General features: G+C 41.7%; 1 protein-coding gene across 1 annotated transcript in view; it reads left to right on the top strand.

Moving 5' to 3' along the window:
- Positions 1-578: 578 nt before the first annotated feature.
- adam12a (ADAM metallopeptidase domain 12a) overlaps positions 579-22,222 on the top strand; it is a 124,506-nt gene continuing 102,862 nt past the window's right edge. The window contains exons 1-3 of the mRNA XM_033610620.2: positions 579-1,120; positions 17,458-17,579; positions 22,133-22,206. Coding sequence (XP_033466511.2) covers positions 1,024-1,120; positions 17,458-17,579; positions 22,133-22,206 — 293 coding nt within the window. The 5' untranslated portion in view covers positions 579-1,023. The remainder of the gene's footprint in view (positions 1,121-17,457; positions 17,580-22,132; positions 22,207-22,222) is intronic.

Raw genomic sequence — 22,222 nt, 5'->3', positions numbered from 1 at the left:
TCTCAGGTGGATATAGGCCTCTAAAAAAGGCAAACCAATCTCCAACATGTTTATTATTTCTTTATTTGTAAAACAGTCAGTAGCTTCTATAACAACATTATACACCTATTCTGTAAATATAGATCAACTATTCTGTAACTGTAATCAACTACTAAAATTGTTAAATTTAATTAGGAATTTCTTATTTTTTTATTATTTTATATTTATTCTTTGACTTTTTTTTGTTATATACAGATACGCAATAATGATGTCAAGTCTCTATGCAATAAAAACTGGAAATGTGCAATACATATAATATGAAAAACCGTCAGAATGCCCTGCAGGTGGCGCTTATAGTCTTGTATTTATTATACTTTTTATACCTTGCTTTGTGCAGTTTATCTTTTACTATTTATTACCTGTCTACTTCTGATATGTGCACGATAGTGTGCACTACGGCCCGTCATAATAGTGTGCACTTGGGCCCACCATAACTACCTTAAGCTACTGCACATTAGTGCAACAAAAATGTCGTTGGTGTCTTTATTTTGAAAGCTGGGACCGGAAGTAGTGCTGTGTTTGTTCCTGCTGGCTTGACGCTGCCCGTTTACTATTAATGGGCGCTGTAGGTGGCTCTAGGACCTCGCGGAGCGTTTCATTGAAGCACATGGTCCCCACTCATAAGACAACACTTCTCACCAGTAATTGCCCTGGAATTGATGTCATTCCAGTGGGCGACTGACACAGCAACGGCTTGTGCGTTTCTTAATGTTTCCACCGCTCGCGCTCCATTTCCCTCACTTTCCGCGCGAGTCATCTGTGGACTCGGACTGTGTGTGAATGGGGAAAGTGCGCCGCGGAGTTGAATCAGCTGTCCTCGGGATTTCCTAAGGCACCCGCTCGTATACTTGATCATATTTCAGGAAGTCGTTTTATTTTTTTTGGAGGGGGTGCTCTCTCGCACATCAGCTGTTGTTGGAGTTGGATTGTATGATGCTGCAGTGAAACAGTTGGCCAGTCCCGTCCACGCTTCAGCTGGGCATCATGAGCCGGAGTCTGAAGTTTGTGATTTTGACAGCACTTCAGGCTTTATCTGTCTGTGTCTTGGTGTGTGACAGTGTGCTCTCCAGATCTGCTCAAGGTAAGAGGAGAAGGAGAGGAGGGCCAATGCATTTTTCTTTTACCTATATGTCAAAGATCCGTGCACAAAACCAGTGAAGTGATTGTTTTATTAATTGATTTATTACCTGGTCAATGCAAAATTTAAAAGACTGACATTTTTTAAAAATCTAATTTGAAATTAACCTGTCTGCTTCTGTCACTGTGCATTTTGCCTGCTATGTCTGTTCCATTCTATTGTTCATTCATGTCTCCCCTTTGGCTGTTTTGGGTACATCATGTTTTATGAAATCCTTTGTTAGTACACCAGACTTACAGATCTGTAACACATGTTTGGGCAGAATGAGACATCTCCAGTGTAAACAAGCTCTCTAAATTCATGCCTTTCTTTCATTCTCTCCAGTAGATCTGTGTGTGTGAAAGAGCAGAACATAAAATTTTAGCTCGCAGTCCATCCAGTGTGCACCTCAGAAGAGAGGAGTCGCTGTATAATTGATGATGCAGAAACTCTCTTTGGTAATCAGTGGTAGCACTTGAGGCATTTTCGCTGGTGCTTTAAGCCTACTTCAGTTTTTCAAGGCACTTCAAACATACTTCAATTTTTCAATTATGGATGAATTCCAGGGTTATTTAAGTGACAAGCATAAAAATAAAAGTCACATTGTTGGTTTGAACTTAAGGAGTCAAGTAGCTTTTTAGAAAGCCGTAAATTGTTATGTTTATGACGTTCCAGCAACACATGAAAAATAGGAGCTCCAGAGCTTTGGGCGAAAAGAGTCCAAATGTGATGTCAGAGTGTGCTTGTGTGTTTTTCTCTCACACTGTGATTGCAACCCTTTGGGGCTGCGGCTCATGACATCTCAGTCACCAGTGTTCCATGCCCTAGGTGAGATTCAACAAGGACACCACACACGAGTACACTGCAACAGTGTTGAGTGGAAGAGATGCGCTTGAGCGTCGGCGCCTACAGAAAACTTTCCCATCTGAATACGCTGCCAGTCACGACACTCACTGCAGAATCCTGGGAATTAATTACCAGCAAGGGCAAATGTGTAAAGCTCAAGCCGGAATCAAAGCGTGAGGAAGTTGTTAATTTATTCATCAACAGTTTGTCATCATCCGAAGCTAGCCTTGATGGGTTCATTCTCAGGGGTTCAGGCTCGTTAAAAACCATCATCGCCAGTTCATTTGTGCGTGTGTTGCTGGGAGAGTCTGAGCCCATCTGTATTGGCAGGATATTTTCCTGCTAAAGGGGTAGTTCGGGCTGATTGAGATAAATGGAGGGAGCGGTGTGAAGAAGTGCCCAGGAGATGGGGTTACATTTAAAGGAACAGTGTGTAAGATTTGGGGGGATTTAGTGGCATCTAGTGGTGAGGTGCAGATTGCAACCAGCTGAAACTTCTGCTGTTCTCCTCACTGGGAGCCATATTATCTGCACCAGTCTCCTCTCCAAAACAACCAAACCAGGCGATTTAATCTGCAGAGGTCTCCCCCTCTTAGGAATAAACTTGATGAAGTAAATCAGTAAGAATACTGAATTAAGCAGATTAACGTTGCAAATCCATGTTCCTCTGATGCAGTTCGGTGTGTTAGAGATGGGCTGCTTACCCAGCACTTACTAATGTGTGCTCACCTTTTTTCTCTGATAACTTAAAATCCAGGAGCTGTATTCACTTCATCCATTCAGTCTGAGAATCCTCCTAACTTAGTCTAAAAAATTTGAGCAAGGAGTTCTAGCCTAGGAGTGACTTAGGAAAATTCTCAGAGCAACTCTGAGCAAGGAAGGGACAGAAACTTTTGCCTTGGTGAGGAGGTGTGGTCGACCCCATTGCTAGGCTTGATGCTTTCTTCTAACAGATGTGATTGGTTGTCATGCACACGCCCTTTTGTGAGCCTGCAAGGTGTGGACACCCAGTGGAAATGAACTGCTGACTGTGAAAGTGTTGTCAGTGTTCGTGTGATCACTCTGCTAGTGGAAGGTTGATACAGAAAAAAGTCATCACTGCTATCTTAGTGTTGTGATTAATTTATTTCTGGGGTTATAGTGTAATGAGATCGACCACACATATTATTCCTGCACAATCTAATTAATCTGTAGCATTTCATTTACTCACTGTCATCCAGCATTTGGAGAATATTCCTCCTACCTCTTCATCTTTCTGCCATTTTCTCCTCTGATTAAGAAACTCTTAAGCCTCTTAAAAGTCCTCCTCCCTGCTCCTAACAGTTTTATACCTTAGGAGCTCCTTTAAGGTCTAAGATGCTTTGTGAATAAGTTTTATATTTACAAAGACCTTGTCTTAACTAAGAAACACAATTCTAAGAATTTTCTCAGAATTTCGTCTTTGTGAATACGGCTGCATATGTTCATGAGGTTTTTATCATGAGCCAAATTATCCACAGAGGTCTTTTCCTCTCCAAAACAAACAGACCTGATGTTTTAAACTGTTAAAAACACTGAATAAAGCTGTTTCACATTAAAAAAAATTGGGTTTTTCCGGCTCTTATTACGGAGGGGCTGCTAACTATGGTGGCCAGCGTTAAAACATGAATGGCTCTATCTAGAGCCAGTGTCCGTTCTGGGCTACTGTAGAAACATAGCAGTGCAACATGGGGATCTCCGTAGACAAGGACCTGCTCCCCATGTAGATATAAACAGCTCATGCTAAGGGGATAAAGACACAACTGCCAATATATCTCCCTAAATCCTACACACTGGACCTTTAAAAGACAAAAATAGTACAGTTGTGCGAAATGCGTGATGCGTGACTTTGTGTAGCAGCTGAAACCATCTGATATTTTTTGATAATCCATTAATCATGAAGCCATTCAATCAACTCAAATGTGAGGTTTTGCTTGTTTTCTCTGTCTTTTATTCAAATTAAACATTTGGGACTGTTGGTCAGATGTTACCTCGGGCTCTCAGAACTTATTAAACATTTTTTGGACCATTTATAGACAAAATGATTGTTCAATTAATGAAAATAATGAGTTGCAGCTTTCTTCATGTTGGAGCATAATGAGTGTGAATCATTAATGCTCCCTTTTATGAGTCTCTCCTTCGTCTCCCGACTGTGCAGACTTTTGTCTTTGCTGTCAGGAATTCAAGGCTGCTAAGAAAAGATGGAGCAGCTCAGCTCCATGCAGCGTCATGTTTGCATACATATTTCATGACACCGCCCCTTGAGCTTTCTTGTCGCTTTTCCTCTCCCCGTCTGTCTCATGCATGCTCCTGTCCTAGCCGGGGATCATTTGTGAATGATTTCCTCCGAAGGTTGACACACTTAGTGTCAGCCAGTATTTACTAGCCAGCTGTACGGCTTCAACCGACATGACTCTGTCTGCCTCGAGCTCTTCATGCAGCTTGCGTGCAGCACGCTCCGACAAATGAAAGTTGAGCTGAGAATATATTTTTGGACTGTAGTAAAACATTCCTTCAGCAAACAGTGTCCTCCCCCAGAGAGACATTATCGCCATGATGTGACCCATCTCAAGTCAGAGGCATTTAGTGTCTTTTCAGTATGAATAGATTCAGATCTTCCAGATGAGTTGTTCAGGATAGTTAAGACCCAGGAGAGGCCGGTAAGACGAGTTGATGTGTGCTTGTGCATTAGGTCAGATTGATCAACCAGTTGCTGTTCCACAGTGGGGATATTTATTTATATAGTAAGGGGGGGGAATAGCTGGACTGTGCTCATGTGGCCTAACTCTACATGTGTTGCATTAATTTCTTCGAAGCTGCTTTGGACTCAGTTGACCCTCCCAACAAAAGCTTAACACACGAGCTGAAACCCGATGCTGGCTCTGGACTTTCTCACTGGACTTTCACACCCAGTCAGGTCAGAGTTGAGCTCAGCACAGCTCTCCCCGAGCGTCTTCTCTCGTCTGGTCAGAGGGCCCAGTTGGCTCGGATATCTTTTGTCAGTGTCAAATCTATCTGGGTTCATTCAAGTTCCACCCCATCAGTGTTTCACGCAAAAAAAAAGAAAATCATTGACATTTTATAAGCCTGCTCTGGTCAGTTATCGTGCTCTGTTTTGTGCAGGACTTTTAGCATAATGAATAACACATGCTATATATAATGTCAGATAGCTCTTTCTCTGGCCACAAGAACAACTAATAACAACTGGATTCCATTTAGATTAACAGTTCCAGGGTTTTGCTTTTCTGCGTGCTGGTTCACTGGAATGGCTTACAAGGACACTTAAAGGTCCAGTGTGTAGGATTTAGGGGGATATACTGGCAGGAATGGAATATAATGTTCATAACTATGTGTGCATGAGTGTATAATCACCTGAAACTAAGAATCGTTGCATTTTTATTACCTTGGAATGAGCCATTTACATAAGTGGGTCCTCTTCCACGCATGGATCTATAAGGAGAACTACATACAGCGTTGGAGGCGGGCCCCCCCGTTCATTACTATGTGGCGCATGAAGCCACAAAAGAGCAACTGCTGTGTAAAAAATTACCCGGTTGATCAGTGCTGCTTTCACACTGTGTGGCCCATAGAGCAGGTGCACAAGAGACTTCTGCCAGCCTAGCTGGCTTCTTCTGGTTTAGCACTCTGTTTACTTGAATGGAGATGAAATGGTTCAATTGTGTGGCCCTTAAAGACTTTCCAAATGTTTCTGGACTGAATGGATCAAATTCTGAATTGTTTTGTGGGGGTGGGATGATCAACAGCCGTAGTTATATAGTTATATTATTTGTGTCTCATTAGAACCGTCAGACATACAGTGCCGTGGACATGTTGCTACAGTGTTTGCATGCACAAAAAAAACATGCCTTGTCATCCAATGGAATTTGGCAGCACGGTGGTTAGCATTGTTGCCTCACAGCAAGAGGGTTCCTGGTTCTCACCCAGGGCAAAGGCCTTTGTGCAGAGTTTACAAGTTCTCCCCGTGTCAACATGGGCTTTTTCAAGGGTACTCCAGCTTCCTCCCACAGTCCAAAGACATGCAGGTTAATTGGTGACTCTAAATTGTCCGTAGGTGTGAATGTGAGTGTGAATGGTTGTCTGTCTCTATGTGTCAGCCCTGTGATAGTCTGGTGACCTGTCCAGGGTGTACCCTGCCTCTCGCCCAGTGTCAGCCGGGATAGGCTCCAGCCCCCCCATGACTCCCAACAGGATAAGCAGTTGTGGAAGTTAACTGGCTGAGTGATTGATAGACAAATGGTCATTTTGTGACCTTTAAAAGTACACAAATTAGGTAAAAAAAAAAGGTCAACTCAATTGTGACATCATTCCCAGCCATACTGAGGTGGTGTCGCTTGTGACACCTTTTACATAATGTAAAGTCATTTGAGCCATTGTTTGTGAGAGAAATATTGATTAGGGGAGCCTTAATGTTGCTGAACTACCAAGTATATTGGTTTATTTGTTACGATGTCCCAGGTGAACAAGAATAAGTCAGCTTTACAGTGATTATGACCCACAGGGATTAAGTATATTTTAAATATTTGGCTATTATCATCCCTTTGACTGAGACTGAATTTGATAAATATCCAAGCAGTTGTATTACCAGATATTACCTTGTGTCACACATTTTTAATCAGCAGAAAACAGAGATTGCACCTCTCACATTGTCCGTGTTAATTTATTCATTTTGTTTGCGACTTACATATCACATCACCATGTACCATTATAATCCTGTCAGAGCATAGACTGGAAATCAAGAACAGGTGCCAGTTGCCATGACAGATAAACACAGTGCTACACTGTAGGTATTAGGGAAAACTTTACCCAGTTTGACTAGATTCCATATGAATATCAGGTCATTGTCTTCCACTGGGATTTGAAACCCAGAATTTAATGTCTTAGCTCCAGATAATTTATCTTCCAGCCTGGCATACAGCATCCGCACAGTCTTCACCTCCCTGTTCTTCAATGAGAGGGACAAGACAGGTCACCTCCGACTCCCACCTGGGTAGGATTCTAACAAATTGGCCCGAACAAAGTCCTGCTGCAGCTTAGTCCCTTTGTCTGAGTCTGTTTGAGTTACGTTTCAGAGGCGGATTTGTGATGTATTTTTAAGCGAAGCAGAGCAAACGGCACATCAAATAGGTACAGATGGATGAAAGCTTGAAAAAGAAACTCGACCAGTTAAGACTGTTAAATATTGGGGTTGGTTGTTTTCAGGTTTTCCAATACCTAGTGAAAAATAGCAGTTCAAGATGGTGTCTTGAAATTGCTCGTTTTGTGTGACCAGTGGTCCAAAACTAAAAGATATTCAGTTTACAATGATATTGCTTGCTAAATGAGATTGAAATTAGTGTGGCAGCTTAATCGATTAATCCAGTAACTGAGCTATATCAGTTTCATCATACACACAATATTGTTTTTTGTTGTTGTAATCCTATGTGACGTTTAAAGACACTCTCTCCACTGGTTTAATGACACGGTTGCCACCACATACTGTATGACTTGAAGGATCTTTGATGACACAGCCGTCCCCCCTCATTTTCTGTCTTTCTGATGGGGCTTGAGGTTTTGTTTTTTAGTTTTTTAGCGCTTTGAACGTGCGCCAGACATGTGCTTCCCATGACAGAGGGGAGATCCAGGGCGCTGTAAATGAAATCCATCGTAGGGACCATATTAACAAGCTTTCACACAGCTCTGCTCCAGAAGCTCTCTGACTCTGACCTTTGTTGCTAAGGCACACAGGCTCCATGCCAGGCAGCGAGCACAGCCCTCGCAGCAGGGGAAGCGTAACAGTGTCACCCGCCGGGGGCTTAACGGCACCGGTTCTCGGACAACATTAACCTCCTGCTGAGCCAAGGGGAATTTTTGCTGCAGGACCTTCTATTTCCCATAGAGTAATTATGTGCTGACATCATGCTAGTGTGACAGTAAATGAGTTCAGAATACAAGGTGGGGGTATAGAGACAGGAAGAGAGAGAACACACAAAAGAGCTATTTACCAGTAGAGGGAGCCCCGTGTTAAACGGCTCAATTATGACTTTAAATATGCTCTAAAAAAAATCATCCGCCTATAAATTCAACCATTAACAGCTCTCATAGCTGTGACTTTTGACACACTGCTACCTTATTAGATTTGATTTAAGGAGACCCTCTCTGCTGTTTGTGCGGATTCCTATTGCCATGACGTCACCTACAGGTTTCTATGCTACCCAGTGCAACCTTTGGGGTGTTGACATAATGTCCCCCACATGGGTCAGATGTTTACTTGGGAGTCAAGCCAAGATTACCAGGCACTTTTCACCTTTGCTCTGTAATCCCTGTGAACCCTGCACCGTGAACAAATGACAGAGAGCAATAGGTGAAGACTAGTCACTGAGGTGATCAGCAGAACAGTCCTGCTTCCTAAACATGAGAATCTTTTCTCTGTTTTATATCATTCAGGGCTCTGAGTAATAATTCTTGTCTTTAGCATTTAATTGTATGTATTTTTAAAGGAAGACTTCACCCACAAAATGACAGTTTGCATATCAGTGATTCATCCCATGTTGCCTTTCCAATGTCTCAAAGTTGAGCATCAGCTGCCTTTTTATATACTTAAAGGAATACTTCACCCACAAAATGACCATTGGTATATCAATTACCCACCCCGTGATACCTTGAATTCATGAGGTAAACATAGTTTTTCTCGCATGTTTAATGTTAAATGAAGATTCCAAAAACAGCAAACATGCTTGATGAATGGAAGTGAAGGGGACCACATTTCACAACAGTAAAACTATATCAAAATTTCCGTTAACAGACTCACACAACTCAAGCAGTATCATCCAAGTGTCATTTATCCAGCTGTATGCTCAGTACTTCCCAAACACATGCATTTTCACTAAAACCTTACTATTAAAACACTTAAGCATACGAGTTAGGGCTGCCCCCAACTAAGAATTTTCTTAGTCTTCATTTACGGCCATTAGTCAAGTAGTCGCCTGCATGTTTACAATATAAATTTAATCATTAAATGATATATTTTGGGCGGGACAACACAATGGTTTGAGTTGAAGGTGTGAGAAAGAATAGTATCAGTAACATTGTTAACACTGTGCTACATTACAGAGAAATACAAAACCGTACTAATGAACCTTCATTAATATAGGCCTATATTTTATCTACAAGTGCACGTCACACACTGAGCGAGCCGCCTGTTAATGACACTGTGGGCTAATGGGCATGTAGCTACTTCCATGTTTCACATGATACGTCATGTTTGTAGTCGACCAATGAAGATGAGTTTACATATCACCTTGGGTTCATCCTTCACCTTCTCAGAATGATCCCACACTTTGGATTTCCTGCCCGACATGTTATTAACTAGCCTGTGGAATAACCGCAGGTACCAGCCCTGGAAATTAACGTGCTGAGTGTGTCCACTCCCTGTGTCTGTCCTTTCAAATTAAATTCATGGTCCAGTCATATAGATTTGATTTATTTTGTCAAGGTACAGCACCTAATAAAGTTTCTTTTTTTTTCTGCGATTAAGCGACCAATGAAATCTTGATGACTAATGACCTTTGTGGTTGACTAACATTTGGTTGACTGTTAGGGGGCAGCCCTAATACAAGTAGAGTGCATGGACAAGTGTGTGCATTTGAACTCTGCTCAGCTTGCTACTCATGAGACTGTTTATGTGTGAGAGTTTGTAAATGGATGTTTTGATTAGGTTTATATGTGGTCCCCTTTTACTTCAAATCATCAAGAGTATTTGCTGTCTTGGGTTTCTTTGTTCACCGTGCAGGCATGTAAGAATTCAACATAACATGGGGGTGAGTAACTGATATACAAATGATCATTCTGAGGGTGAACTGTTCCTCTAAGTCTACTTTTAAGTCTATAAAATGTCAGAAAATAGTGAGATATTGCTCATCAGAAGTTCCCAGAGCCCCAGGTGTTGTCCTGAAATTGCTTGTTGTGTGTGATCAACCCCCTCAAGGATATTATTTTTGTTAGTTTATAAAAAGGTAGTAAATGCTCCAGATTGAGACACTTGAACCAGCAAAATTTTGGCATTTTTCCTTAGCATGATGACTAAACTTGTTCATGATTAATTCTTTATGAATCACCTAATCAGGTGGTCATGGTTTTCGCACTGATAAACTGACATTGAATATGTTTAGGGTTGGGACTATTGGTTGATGAAAACCGTAGACTGTATAAAAATAATGGACATAGCCACTGTGACATCACCCTTTGGTCTGTGGCCTCAAGTTCCGCATATTGGCAGTTGCCATCTTGGATATTTGGAGCCAGAAGTGACTATATTTTGTGACTATTTGGTTATAGAGGGTGGAGCTGTGGAGGAGTTAGTAGTGGATCTGACTCACAGACTGTGGTGACACCTCACAGACAACCTGTGACTCAAAGGGCCCCACCCTTAAATATGCATAACTTTAAGCCTTATTAAAATTAAAATAGGTGTTAGAAGTCACGCACAGTTGTCATAAAGAGGGAAATGAGTTATGGAGGTCACACTGTTTTTTGTACCAGGCTGTGAAATGTTTACTTCTGCTGTAAAGTTGGGCATTTTGACATGGGTGTCAATGGGGATTGACTTGCTTTTGGAGGCAGCCCCAAGTGGTCATTTGAGGAACTGCAGTTGTTGGCACTCGGCATTGGCTTTATTTTTCAGCCCCAGATGTTACTGCTTGATCAAAACAAGCAATTTAAAGACATCTTGGGCTCGTCTTCTCATTTTTTTTCTGACTTTTTATAGAACAATAATTCGTGTTTAATCAAAAAAAGTATTGATATGACAGTCAATATTAACAATCATGATTTGTCACAGGCCTGGACAGAGGATGATGAAAGAAAGAAAGAGATAAGGAAAGGCAGCAGAGTTCATTGCTTTTGTCTCCAAGGTCATTTATGAAAGAACGTCTGCCTCCTCCCAATGTATCATTCATCATCCTATTCCCAATCACCATTCTGTTTGAATTAGCATAATTTGCCCACTCTGATTGTAGATAAATTGAGTTTGTGGCATGCCTGTCAATCACCTGTTATTAGATGAAGAATAGCCACAAACATTAACCAAGTTTCCCCCCATGGGCTGATGTCAGGACCAACTTTTGGCACAGAAACATTTGCTGGATCATGTCCCCAATCTAGTCAGTGCTCTGATTAAAGACATCCACCAAATGTGGATAAAAACAGCAGTGGATACATGCCCCTTGATGGAGAAAAAGTGATCATTTTATTAGATTTTCTTTATCAAGAGCACATTTCCATATGGAACCAGTGAAAGAGATGTTTTTCTGTTTCTTTCATACCTTTTTTTGTCTTAGTTGTGTCATAGTTCTGCTTGAAACAGGCCACTTTTAACTCATCACTCTGCCCAAATTAATTCCACATGCTCTTATTTCAAGCCCATTTCCTTTTCGTGGTTTGAGTGGTAACTAAACAGTGTCCACCCGTGTCAAACAATGCTGGAATCATCTCAAGTGCGTCTCCTCCGCACTTGTTTTTGTATCATTCAGGGGATTTTTGCATGTCAAAGAGTGTCATTCAAGCTGCCAAAGGCGTTGTTTTTCATTTTCAATCTGACATATTCTCAAGATCGGAGAGAATTGCTGTCAAAGTGACTTTGGAGTGCGTCCTTGTGTGCTTTTCCTGCGCCAGCCATCAGGCAAGGGTGACTGTGATTAGGAGTGCTCTTTTATTGATGTGTGCCGTGCACGTGTGTGTAGCCTGTATCCCATCTCACTGAGGACCTGTGCACATGTGGGGGGCATGGCCTCATCAAGTGTGCAGATGAAAAGAACAGCATGCCATTTGTGTTGAAAAGGCAAAGATTGTTATGAATATATTATTTCATGGTTGCCTGTCAAGGATTGAGTTGCAGCTGGTTGCGAGGAAGCAGGCTCTGGGGTTTAATAAAGCCGAACAGTTGTTGATTTGTTTTGGTGGTACAGCGGGAAGGGGGAAGAGAAGGCCTGGAGTTGTGAAAAGGGCAGTAAGAAAGGACGTCTTGACATCTGCAAAGAACTGAGGAAGGTCATGTGTTCCCCTGGACCAGCAGCTCATAGGCTGTGGAGAATGCATTAATTCAAGAGTGCTGATAAAGAGTTATATACTGTGAAATACCATCAGGAACTGTAAACTACTCCAGCAAGCGCTGATTTACTTTACCCAGCTACACAGTAGGATATCAAAGTTAAAACAGGCCAGACTTTGTTTGAGAAGTGAAAGAGGTCAAAGTAATGCCGTGGAAACAACTTTATCTTTAACTTTAACTTTAAACTTCATTTTTCAACCAAATTTCTCTTGTGAATGACTTGATAATTTTGCCTTCTTGTGCCTGTAAAAATTATTCTTTGATCGGTCTCTTCATAACCAACAGGTATGTGCAACCAGTGACGATGAGCAACAAGTATGCTTTGTTTTAAGGGGCCACAAACTAAAAACAGGGCTCCTGTTTATCGTTAAAATATTTTCAAAGGCATTGAATTCATTCATCTACAAATAAAGCCGTAATTGGTGAATGCTCAGACATGGGAAGTAGGATTTTTCTAAATGTTTTGTTTCTGATTTTGCATTGTAAAAGCTTAAGATGATTGGTAACATCTACTTTTAAAAAATAATTTACTGAGTGCCTGTTCCATAAACGTCACACAGATTAGGATGGTGAACCAAAAACACTCATATTTGTTTCTGGCCGGGATGCTCAGAGCAGAGGATCCACTGTTTGCTAGCTGTCACGATGCCCTGGATGATGTGGGGAGGTATAAATTCAGCAAAATTAGATTTTTAACCTAGATTTTGTGGCATGGCTGAAGCCGGTTCAAGGCAATGCATACAAGGCTTGGGGTATGTTATGCAAGAAGTTTTTCACATTCAGCACAATGGGAATCAAGGCAGTGAAATCCTATATGTACAGATAGAAACAACAAGTCATGTTTTGTGTCACAATAAACATTTGGGCAAAATTGTCCCTAACTCTAGTAGTTTATGTCAGCTCTTGTTTTTTTGTCTTCAGTTTTGGTTATTGTATAACTGCCTTAAATTTGATTCCAAGTGGCATTAAGAAAGCCTAAAAAAGTGTTAAATCTAACTTGCCTTAAGCTACAGGAACCATGACAAAGCCAACTACTGACTGACCCAGACCAGGGGTTCCCGACCTTTTGACTTGTGACCCTTTACCCCCTCATCACAAGTTCCATTTGCCTGTGATGTCCTTTTATTCTGATTGCTTCATTTTAGAAGTTTTTAATCCTGAAGAGGTCAATGAATCCAATATTTCACAAGAAAAAATGAACATGATTTTGTTTATGTATTTATTTACTTGTTTATTTGACAAGGACAAATGCACAAGACATTGCTTCATATGTAAAATGCAAAGAAGGTGCAATGCATACAGGTTTGTATCCATGGCTAATAAGTAACCCCTGTCTATGGTTTGGCTTTTAGAATTAAAATGGTAAGTTTAAGATTACTGAGCATGGAGTAATTCCATACAATAATATACAGCAAAATACAGGTAAAGACTAAGTCAAAGAGAAGGCCACAATAGGAACAGAGACAGAAAACCATTCACAATTGACTTGAGTATCAGAAACACTTTTTCCTCCTTGTCCATCTTGTCAGTCAACTCACGACAATGCAGATTTACTTACAAACCCCCTGGGAGATCCCCTCCCCAGGTTGGGAACCTCCGACCTTAAAAAACTTGCAATCAAATTTAACCCAGTTAGACGCCTTTTGACCTGCAATTATTTAAAGGAGCACTTCACCCACACAATGATCATTTGTATATCAATTACTCACCTCGCGTTACATTTAAAATGTGAAGAAAACTTTGCTTTTCTCGCATGCCTGCACGGTGAACCAAGAATCCAAAAAGTCAACAGCAAAGTCATATTTAAACAGTCATTGCTCAGTAAAACCATAACAACTTCAAGACTCTTGATTCAAAGACAGCAAGTTGTGTAGGGTGAACAGTACCACGATTTGACGACTTTAAAAGTGTAGTTGTGCAAATTTAGCTTAAGGTGCCCTTAAACACTACATGTACGTCTAACTTCGTGATTTGCTGACTATACGCACAGGCTGGCAGCAACCAAGCCTCTGATTGGTTTAAAAGTTACCAAAACTGAATTATCTTTAATTTGAAATATAAGTTTGCTGGAGGCGCTACATGCGTGAAAGAAAGCACAATGGTTCCCTTAAAGAGTAAAATGAAAAAGTGCATTCAATTTCTTGGCTAGCAAACTGCACAGGCTAGCAGTTAGTGACAGAAATGCTAACAAACGCAGCTTTCCTGAAAGTCCTAGAGTAGCTTTTACTCCAGCAAAAAAACAAACAAAAACAATTTAAAACACTTGCACAAACAGAATTCAAGCGCCACCTGTATGTGGAAGTGTTTTTATTACTAAGGTTTAAGCAAAAATAAATTTGTTAATTTTTCTCCTGCAAATGAAGAATCTATAACTGAGAAAATTCATGGTGAATTGAAGTCATAGTGATGTATACGTCAATAGAGTCTGGCTTTGAAGAGAACATAGATAAGTTCCACTTCTACTTAAGCTTCTTGCTGGAAAGGTCCGTCTGTTTGGGAAGTACTGAGCGTATGACTGGATAAATAAAACTATGTTTATACTGCATGAGTTGTGTGAGACTTTGTTAACGGATGTTTTGATACAGTTTTGTTGTTGTTAAATGTGGTCACATATGACTTCAATTCATCAAGACTTTTTTTTGGATTCGTCATTCACCGTGGGGGCATGCAAGAAAAACAAAGCTGTCTTCACATTTTCAGCGTAGCATGAGGTAAGTAATTGATATACAAATAATCATTTTGTGGGTGAAGTATCCCTTTAATCTGTACTTTTTGTTAATTTGCTACACCACTAAAACAACCAAACAATGGCCGTACATACTGAGTACATAATAGGTTTTGTTAGTTTTCTCTTAACAACACTGCTGGGGAAAGCCAAATTAATTACTTTATCCAGTCAGAGGTCTGTATCACATTTCAGTCACCCACACGAGAACAAACACACACAGTCACACAATCCTCCCACCTAGCATTGACTTTATTGAGGCAATATAAATGGCACAAACTCTCCTTGTATACGCTGAAGCATAAAGGGAGCTGATCATGGCCAGAACTCTGCTTTATTAAGACCTCTGTTTACACTCTCCTTTATTGAACATATAAATAAGGCTTCGGGTTCTGGTGCCACTTTTACCGCTCCCTTAATGCTTCTGGTGGCTCTTATAACATTATAGCTAACAAAAGCCACTTACACACTCTGCACACCACAGCCTCGCTACGCTCCAACTTTACCAAACGTCTCTCCCAAGAACCTGGGGGAAAAAAAAAACTGAGACTGCAGACTGTTTCCACTAATATAATGCCATTTATAAGAGGGAATTAAATCTCATAGCACACCACATTAACAAAATGGTCATTCACTGGCAGACTTTGAAGTCACCAAATCTAGTCTTCAAAGTTGATGTGGAACATGCCACAGAAAAGGCCGCTCCGTCTGTGTGTGTTTTCTCATGGATCGGCTAACCACAATGTGGACTTGACCTTTCTCTGTCAAAACTTCTCTCTGCTTTCCCCTCATCTGTTGTGTTTATCCATCTGTACTTTTCACAGAGGTTGTCATGCGTTCCCTTACTCAGCATGCCCACCTCCCCCAGACGGTGTGGTTTTCTGGGACTAATGAGGGTAGGATGCTTCTCCCGCTGGTGTGTGTGTGTGTGTTGCCGTCCCCTCCTTGCCGGAGCCTGCTTCTCATCATCAGGCTGGAGCTGGATGAAGACTGCTGAGCTGGTCACCTCTGGCTCTCCGCTATCAGCTGGAGAGGCGCTGTGATGAACTCCAGAGTGGTGGTTTCCTCAGAGGAGAACCAGAACAAAGCTCAGCTGGTGGGGGTCGGTGGGGGGGGCTGCGCCTGACCTGGGTTATTAATGCTGGATAATAAGCAGACTCAGCAATTTAGCTGGGTGAGTCATGCGTGGAGAGACAGAAGTGATGTGAACCTCAAAAGAAGAACCTTGATTCTGCTGGTAATAATCATCCGTGTCCCCTTGAGTGTGTTGATATTTGTTTGAAATGTGATTCAAAATTAAGAAGTAACAAAAGTTCAAAACATAGCATAAATAACGCCCAGACCACACGCATAACTTCTCACAAGTCCACTGACATCACCCCTCAAGCTAAATCTGTTTCCCTGCTGTTTGGAAACGCTCGACGGAGCATCAGTGGAAGAAAACAAAAAAAAAAACAAGCAAACATTTGATTTAGGATGTTTGCACTGAAACAAATGGTGCTAACAACCCCTGCTGTTTTAGTAAGAGACCCAAGCTTGGAAATAGCTTCCCCGCTGCAGGGAGCTGATTACTGCAGGAACCCTGTTAGCAACGTCCTCCAGTGGCTCTAACTATTGCATTCACACTCTGTGCGCTCATGATGTATGTTTAGAGCGATTGCAGCTTCTTTTTTTTAGCTGTAAGTGGTTGGCTTCCTTGGGATAGTAACTGTTTTTCTGCCACTTCAGGTCCTGGCAGCACGCTTGGGGACGTCAGTATTGGATTTTGGGGACGAATATATTCTTAAATGACTGGCAACACAGCAGAGCTCAGAGAATTGTAGCCTCTCTCGGAGGCTCGGTTAACACCCTGTCAGAACACAGAGAGAGGAGATAAAAGCATGCTGGGAACAATGCCCCAAAGCTACGTCTAATCCCTGCACTGCATCCTGGACACTAGCCCTGTGTTAGGAGTTATCGCAGCAGCAGCAGCAGCAGCAGCAGCAGCAACCCCAACTCCACACTCAAAACTCGTTTGCTGAACTGTGGAGATTTATGGAGCGTGAGTGGCAGAGGGGGTGGTTACGGTTTCACCACAGGCTTTGGTTCTCATCGCTTGATGTTTGAGAGTGCTGATTAGTGCTGTTGTATTCATGTCTTAATGGCGGAGCAGACGGGCTCCGTTCTACTGACAGCATATAGAAGGGGGGTGAACGTATGTTCAGGAAAGGCGAGGACATAGCGGAGATGGCATTTTGTCAGCGTAGATAATTGTCAGTTATGAAAAACAAAAACATTCATTATTTGTGTGTCGCTGACTCAGAAAAGCCATCAAATACAAGTACTGTGATTTTGTTTAAGTGACATTTAATATTACAAGGCAGCTTTACTGTCAGGTTGTGTTCTGATGTCGTTAATGAACACCAGGCTCAGGCCTCTAATAGCAGGGAGGAATTCATTATCCGTGTTGTTTGTTTAAAATCAGTTTAGAAAATGTACCCATTATTTGTGTTCGCAAAGATGGACATGGTCTGGTTTTACAGATGCTGAGAGATTTTACAATAAAGGAGGAACACTTTGAAGTTTTCTGTGTATTCTCACATGGTATTTATATATTTTCTCTTACAGAGAATCTTTTGAGCACGACTGTTCAGCACAGACCAACAGCAAAGCAGAAACACTATGGGACCACAGTACCTCTTCAGCTTGTTGGACAAGACTGGAAACCCATCAGCCAGCTCAAACCCCAGGTGAAGTGGAAGTAGTGGATGAAAATTGAACAGATTATTTTTTACATATTTGCTCTGTGTTTTCTTTTACACTGCTCCAGATATCCTGACGTAACTGATGTCATGAAATCTGGCATTTATAATCATGGTTTCCTGAAGATGACTCCTAATGATTTTGGTTACCTCTTCATCTTTGATCTTGTGCCATTAGGTCAGACTTTATTTCATTACATTTGCTGTAGCACCACCAAAAGGTCCAAATTTCCACATAAATATACTCATAAAAGCAATATCAAAATCTTTTTTTGGGTTCTCCAGAAGAGCCCAGTCTCACTCCAAAGTCTTCGAAATCAAGTGCTCGGGCAGTGACTTGCGGTGTCAGAAACCAATGGAAAAAAGGCATCCTTTAACGTCGGCATGATGCGCAGCTGGTTTCCGTTATAGTTTAAGGACACCCGGTGGTGTCAGGGGGAAACGCAGCGGGACAAGGATGAAAGTTAAGGCGGCGAAAGTCTGAGTGGGGCGGGCTGGAGGGGTGGTGCATGGGTCCAACCAACACGACTTTCACCCCAGAGAGCAGTGTTAGCGTCCCGTACAATTCTAAAGCCAAACCCTGATCTTTTTTCCTAAACCTAACCACGTGCTCTTGTTGTCTAAACCCAACCATGTGTGTTAAACGTCAATTTGTGGTGTTGTACCGCCGTAGTGCATTTATTTCCTGGGAAAACGGAAGCGTATCTTGAAAGAAGACAATGCATGTAACAGGCAGAACTTGACACCGTGTCCCAGAGCATCAACGCACCCGGGGTACCTTTCACGTTGTATGTGGACGTGGAAAGTCCATGACCAAAACGTCTATATGTGACGAGGTCAGAGTGAGAATGTGTTGTCCAGAACTTTGATCTGTCCCTGGGTCCCTGGTAAAGCTCTGGGTAGCCGTACACTAAAATGACCAACTTCTACTCCATACATAAAAAAGACTGATATTTATGAGAGAAAGAAAAGATATCTGCTGGCTGTGATTGGTTGTTCCTTGTCACATGACATGTGGTGCATGTTGCTGCATTCCAAAAGTTGAACTTTGTTTATTTTAGGGCGCTCTCACTTTTGAGCATGCCCACCACACGTCTACATTGAAATTCAATGGATTTGAGGGCCCAAAAATGCGGCATGGGAACTGGCCCTTATGATACTCAGAGACAGGGATTCATGCCGTTACTATAGTGGCAACTATTTTAGCTTTCATTGTGATGCCCGCAAGGTAAACAGTAGAAATGGGCATGGATTTAGAATAGCGAAAATGTGAGGATGGTTTTGGCTTCATGTTTTGCGTGTGTGTGTGTTGGTGGCTGTTGGGCGGTTTGATCTTTGCCCACCAATTAAGATCTTAAGTCTTTTAGAATCAAGTTTTGCTTTTAAAACTGTTGTGAAAAAAATTCAACCCCAGATTAAATATTCAGGAAGTTAAATATAAGATTGGACTCATTCAAAGTTTACAGCACTCTGCCTCTTGAATTTAGAGCTAAACTTTAATATAGAATAACAGTAACCAATAACACACTCTGTATCTCTCTACCAGTATCCCTTCTTCTCCCTCTCCCATCTGTCTCCCATAAACACACACATGGACACACTTCACCTCATGACGTTTTCCTCTAAGGTCAAAAGTTGAGAAAAAAATCATTGGATGTATTTTTTATACAGCATGTGGCAGCAACAGCCATGTCTACAACAACAAAGCCACAATATAAACTCAATGAAACAATTTTAAATGTCAATAAAATAAACAATATATATATATATATTTTTTTTAAAGATATTTTTTAGGGCATTTTGCCTTTATTGGACAGGACAGGTAAGTGTGAAGGGGGGGAGAGAGAGAGGGGGGATGACATGCAGCAAAGGGCCACAGGCTGGATTCAAACCCGGGCCGCTGCGGCAACAGCCTTGTACATGGGGCACCTGCTCTACCACTAAGCCACCGACGCCCCAAAATAAACAATATTTTTGAGGTCACAGTACTGAAAGTAAATAAGTAATGTTAATGAAGAATGACCAACACAGACATCAGTCATTGTCGGTGACTGCTCCTGTCCTCTGCGTGCCTCCTTTTGCAGCTGATGAGAATAACAGGACGGCTACCTCTGGTAAATTTTACTCTAAACAGTTAAACTACAAGCTGACAGCTTGTGTGTAGTGATAAAGTATTGGCTTTTTACCGGCAAAGGTTGTACTGTACATACAGTAACAAGTCAAAGAAAACTTAATTTCCATTGCTATTTGATATTTGGCAATATGGCTTTGTTCTGGCGCCTCTCTGCCCCTACGCGAGCCCATGTGGAAAGCTTAAGGTGGAGAGAGCACTCCTCTCCGCTCTCCATGCACATGTGAGAAAAGCCTGAGGCAGAAAGAGCACACCTCCCTGCCCTTCCATGCGCATACATGGAAAGCCTAAGGCTGGGAGTGCAGCAGCAAAGACCCCTAGGGAACAGAACAGAGCAGCATCAATGACAAACAGAAATGACAGAATAATAATGAATTAAACCAAAGCTTTAAAAAGTACCAATAAAAGTGCCAGTAAAATTGGGGCCACTCAGAGGTTGCTTGTGGGCCAGGTGTGGCCTGCAGGCTGCCAGTTAGACAGGCCTGTTATATATTGTTTTTTAGGAAAATCCTGCATACCTTTACTTTTAATTCACATTAAAGTAAACATCTTGCATCAACAAATATTAGAATACACCGTCTCATCCAATTTAAAATTACATACGGGCTTCACTACTCAAAGGAGAAACTACATAATATCTACCCAGAAGTGTCGCCTACGTGTGACACTTCTACGTAAATTTGCTTTATGTCCAAAGGTTCAATCTTTTTGGATTGATATCTGAGGTCATGAACACTACGATCAGGCCAGAGCCTCTGCTCATTATTCTTGGAATATCCGAGACCTTCAGAAAGTTAAATGCGACACAGCAGCATTTTCTCTCTTATTGCCTCATAACAGCAAAGAAATTAATTCTCATTTTATGGAGGCACACAACAGTCCCTACTTCTCAGATGTGGCTAGAGGATTTAACTAACAGATTCCAGTTGGAAAGGGTAAGATGGGCCCTGAAAGACAGGCTCCAACAATTTAATAAAATCTGGAAACCCCTCATATCATATGTTGCAACCGCAAATCTAGCACAACGGTTCAAACCGCAGCACACACTGTACAACTGAGATGACTGAAGAGTGATGGCTCTAGGAGTGGAGAAGTAGTGTGGGTGTAGGTATAGTGTGGGTATATTTAAGCACAGACGGCTGCACAGTATCTGCATCTAAGATAGGAAGACAACACCACACAGTCTGATGGAACATTAATGCAATGTTTTTGAAATCTGGGCTCCTTGGCTCTGTTTGGTGTTATAATCCCAGACTTTATAAAAAAAACAAAATACATGGCTGCCAGGCAGACTTAAAAACACAGCTTGAGTTTCCAGGTTGTGTTATTGAGTCAATTCATTAGTGAATTAATTTGTTCTAGCTTAACCAAACAGACATGGTGCCACAAGGTTTCTTTGGGATGTTAATACCCAAAAAACAAAACAAAACTCCAGATCAGCGAATTAAAGAACACTAATAATGAAGGTGAATTTAAGAGCTGATTTGAATATATTACTCCCCTGATAACAAGTACAAACAATCAGTGTACTATCTATGTTTTCCCTGAAGTTAGAAAATGGCAGTTGTCACAAACACTGCGCGGGGTGAGTGAGGTCAAAGCGTGCATATAGGAAGCTGTCGGAACAGAAAATAGCTGGAAGTTCAGTCCCACATGACTTTTGCGATGATGATACTGCCTAAAACCTTAAGTGTTCTGCTTCCATATCCTCTTATGATCCACTAGACATTCTTCTCCACGGGGGGTGATGGATGACTTAACCCAGAGCGGCGCTCTTTGCCACAGTTGACCCAGATTGAACTACGTGAGCGAAATGTGTTTGTGTGTGTGGTTGCCAAGCGATGGAGAATGTGAGACAGAGGGAGTTTTTGTGTGTGTTTCTGTGCCTGAGCGAGAGCGCAGCACACAAGACGTGGTGAGGATGAGTGCGTGTGTGTGTGCACAGCACGACCGACAGAAGTGATGTACAACTCGGTGCCACTTCATCTGACTCTAACAGAGACACACGGTCTCTCTCAGTGTTGTAACTCAGGGGTGCGAAGACTCGTGGCTTTCTGTGGGATTAATGTCAAATGGAATAGAAACATAAAGCTAATCCTCTCAGCCCTTGTTCTTAGATACAAAGTCGCTTCATAAGGATTTCCGAACCACTCAATTGAAAACAGCTTTCTCGCATGTTTTCTCACAGCGCTGGGTGGCTCAGTCAAAGTTTCATCAGGATTGTAATTAAGCTTTTTAAGAACTATTTGCTGTTTCTTGTTTTATTGCCACACAGCACCCATCTGTTTTCTCAAATCCAAACCATGCTAGCTACCAGAGAACCAAAGTCATCTCCCCTCAATCAAAACACTGTCTGGCTGACTCCATAACCAATCTTTCTCATCCCCTCTCCTGTCTGTTTTCTCTTCAGAGTCACCCTGCATCACTGAAGCTCCTGATTGAAGCGGAAGGTGAGCAGCTGCTCTTGGCTCTGGAGAAAAACGAGTAAGTGTTCCCTCCA

The sequence above is a fragment of the Epinephelus lanceolatus genome, chromosome 21, assembly GCF_041903045.1.
Source record: "Epinephelus lanceolatus isolate andai-2023 chromosome 21, ASM4190304v1, whole genome shotgun sequence".
NCBI classification, from domain to species: domain Eukaryota; kingdom Metazoa; phylum Chordata; class Actinopteri; order Perciformes; family Serranidae; genus Epinephelus; species Epinephelus lanceolatus.
Note: the sequence above shows the minus strand (reverse complement) of the source record. Positions and strands in the feature narration are given on the sequence as shown.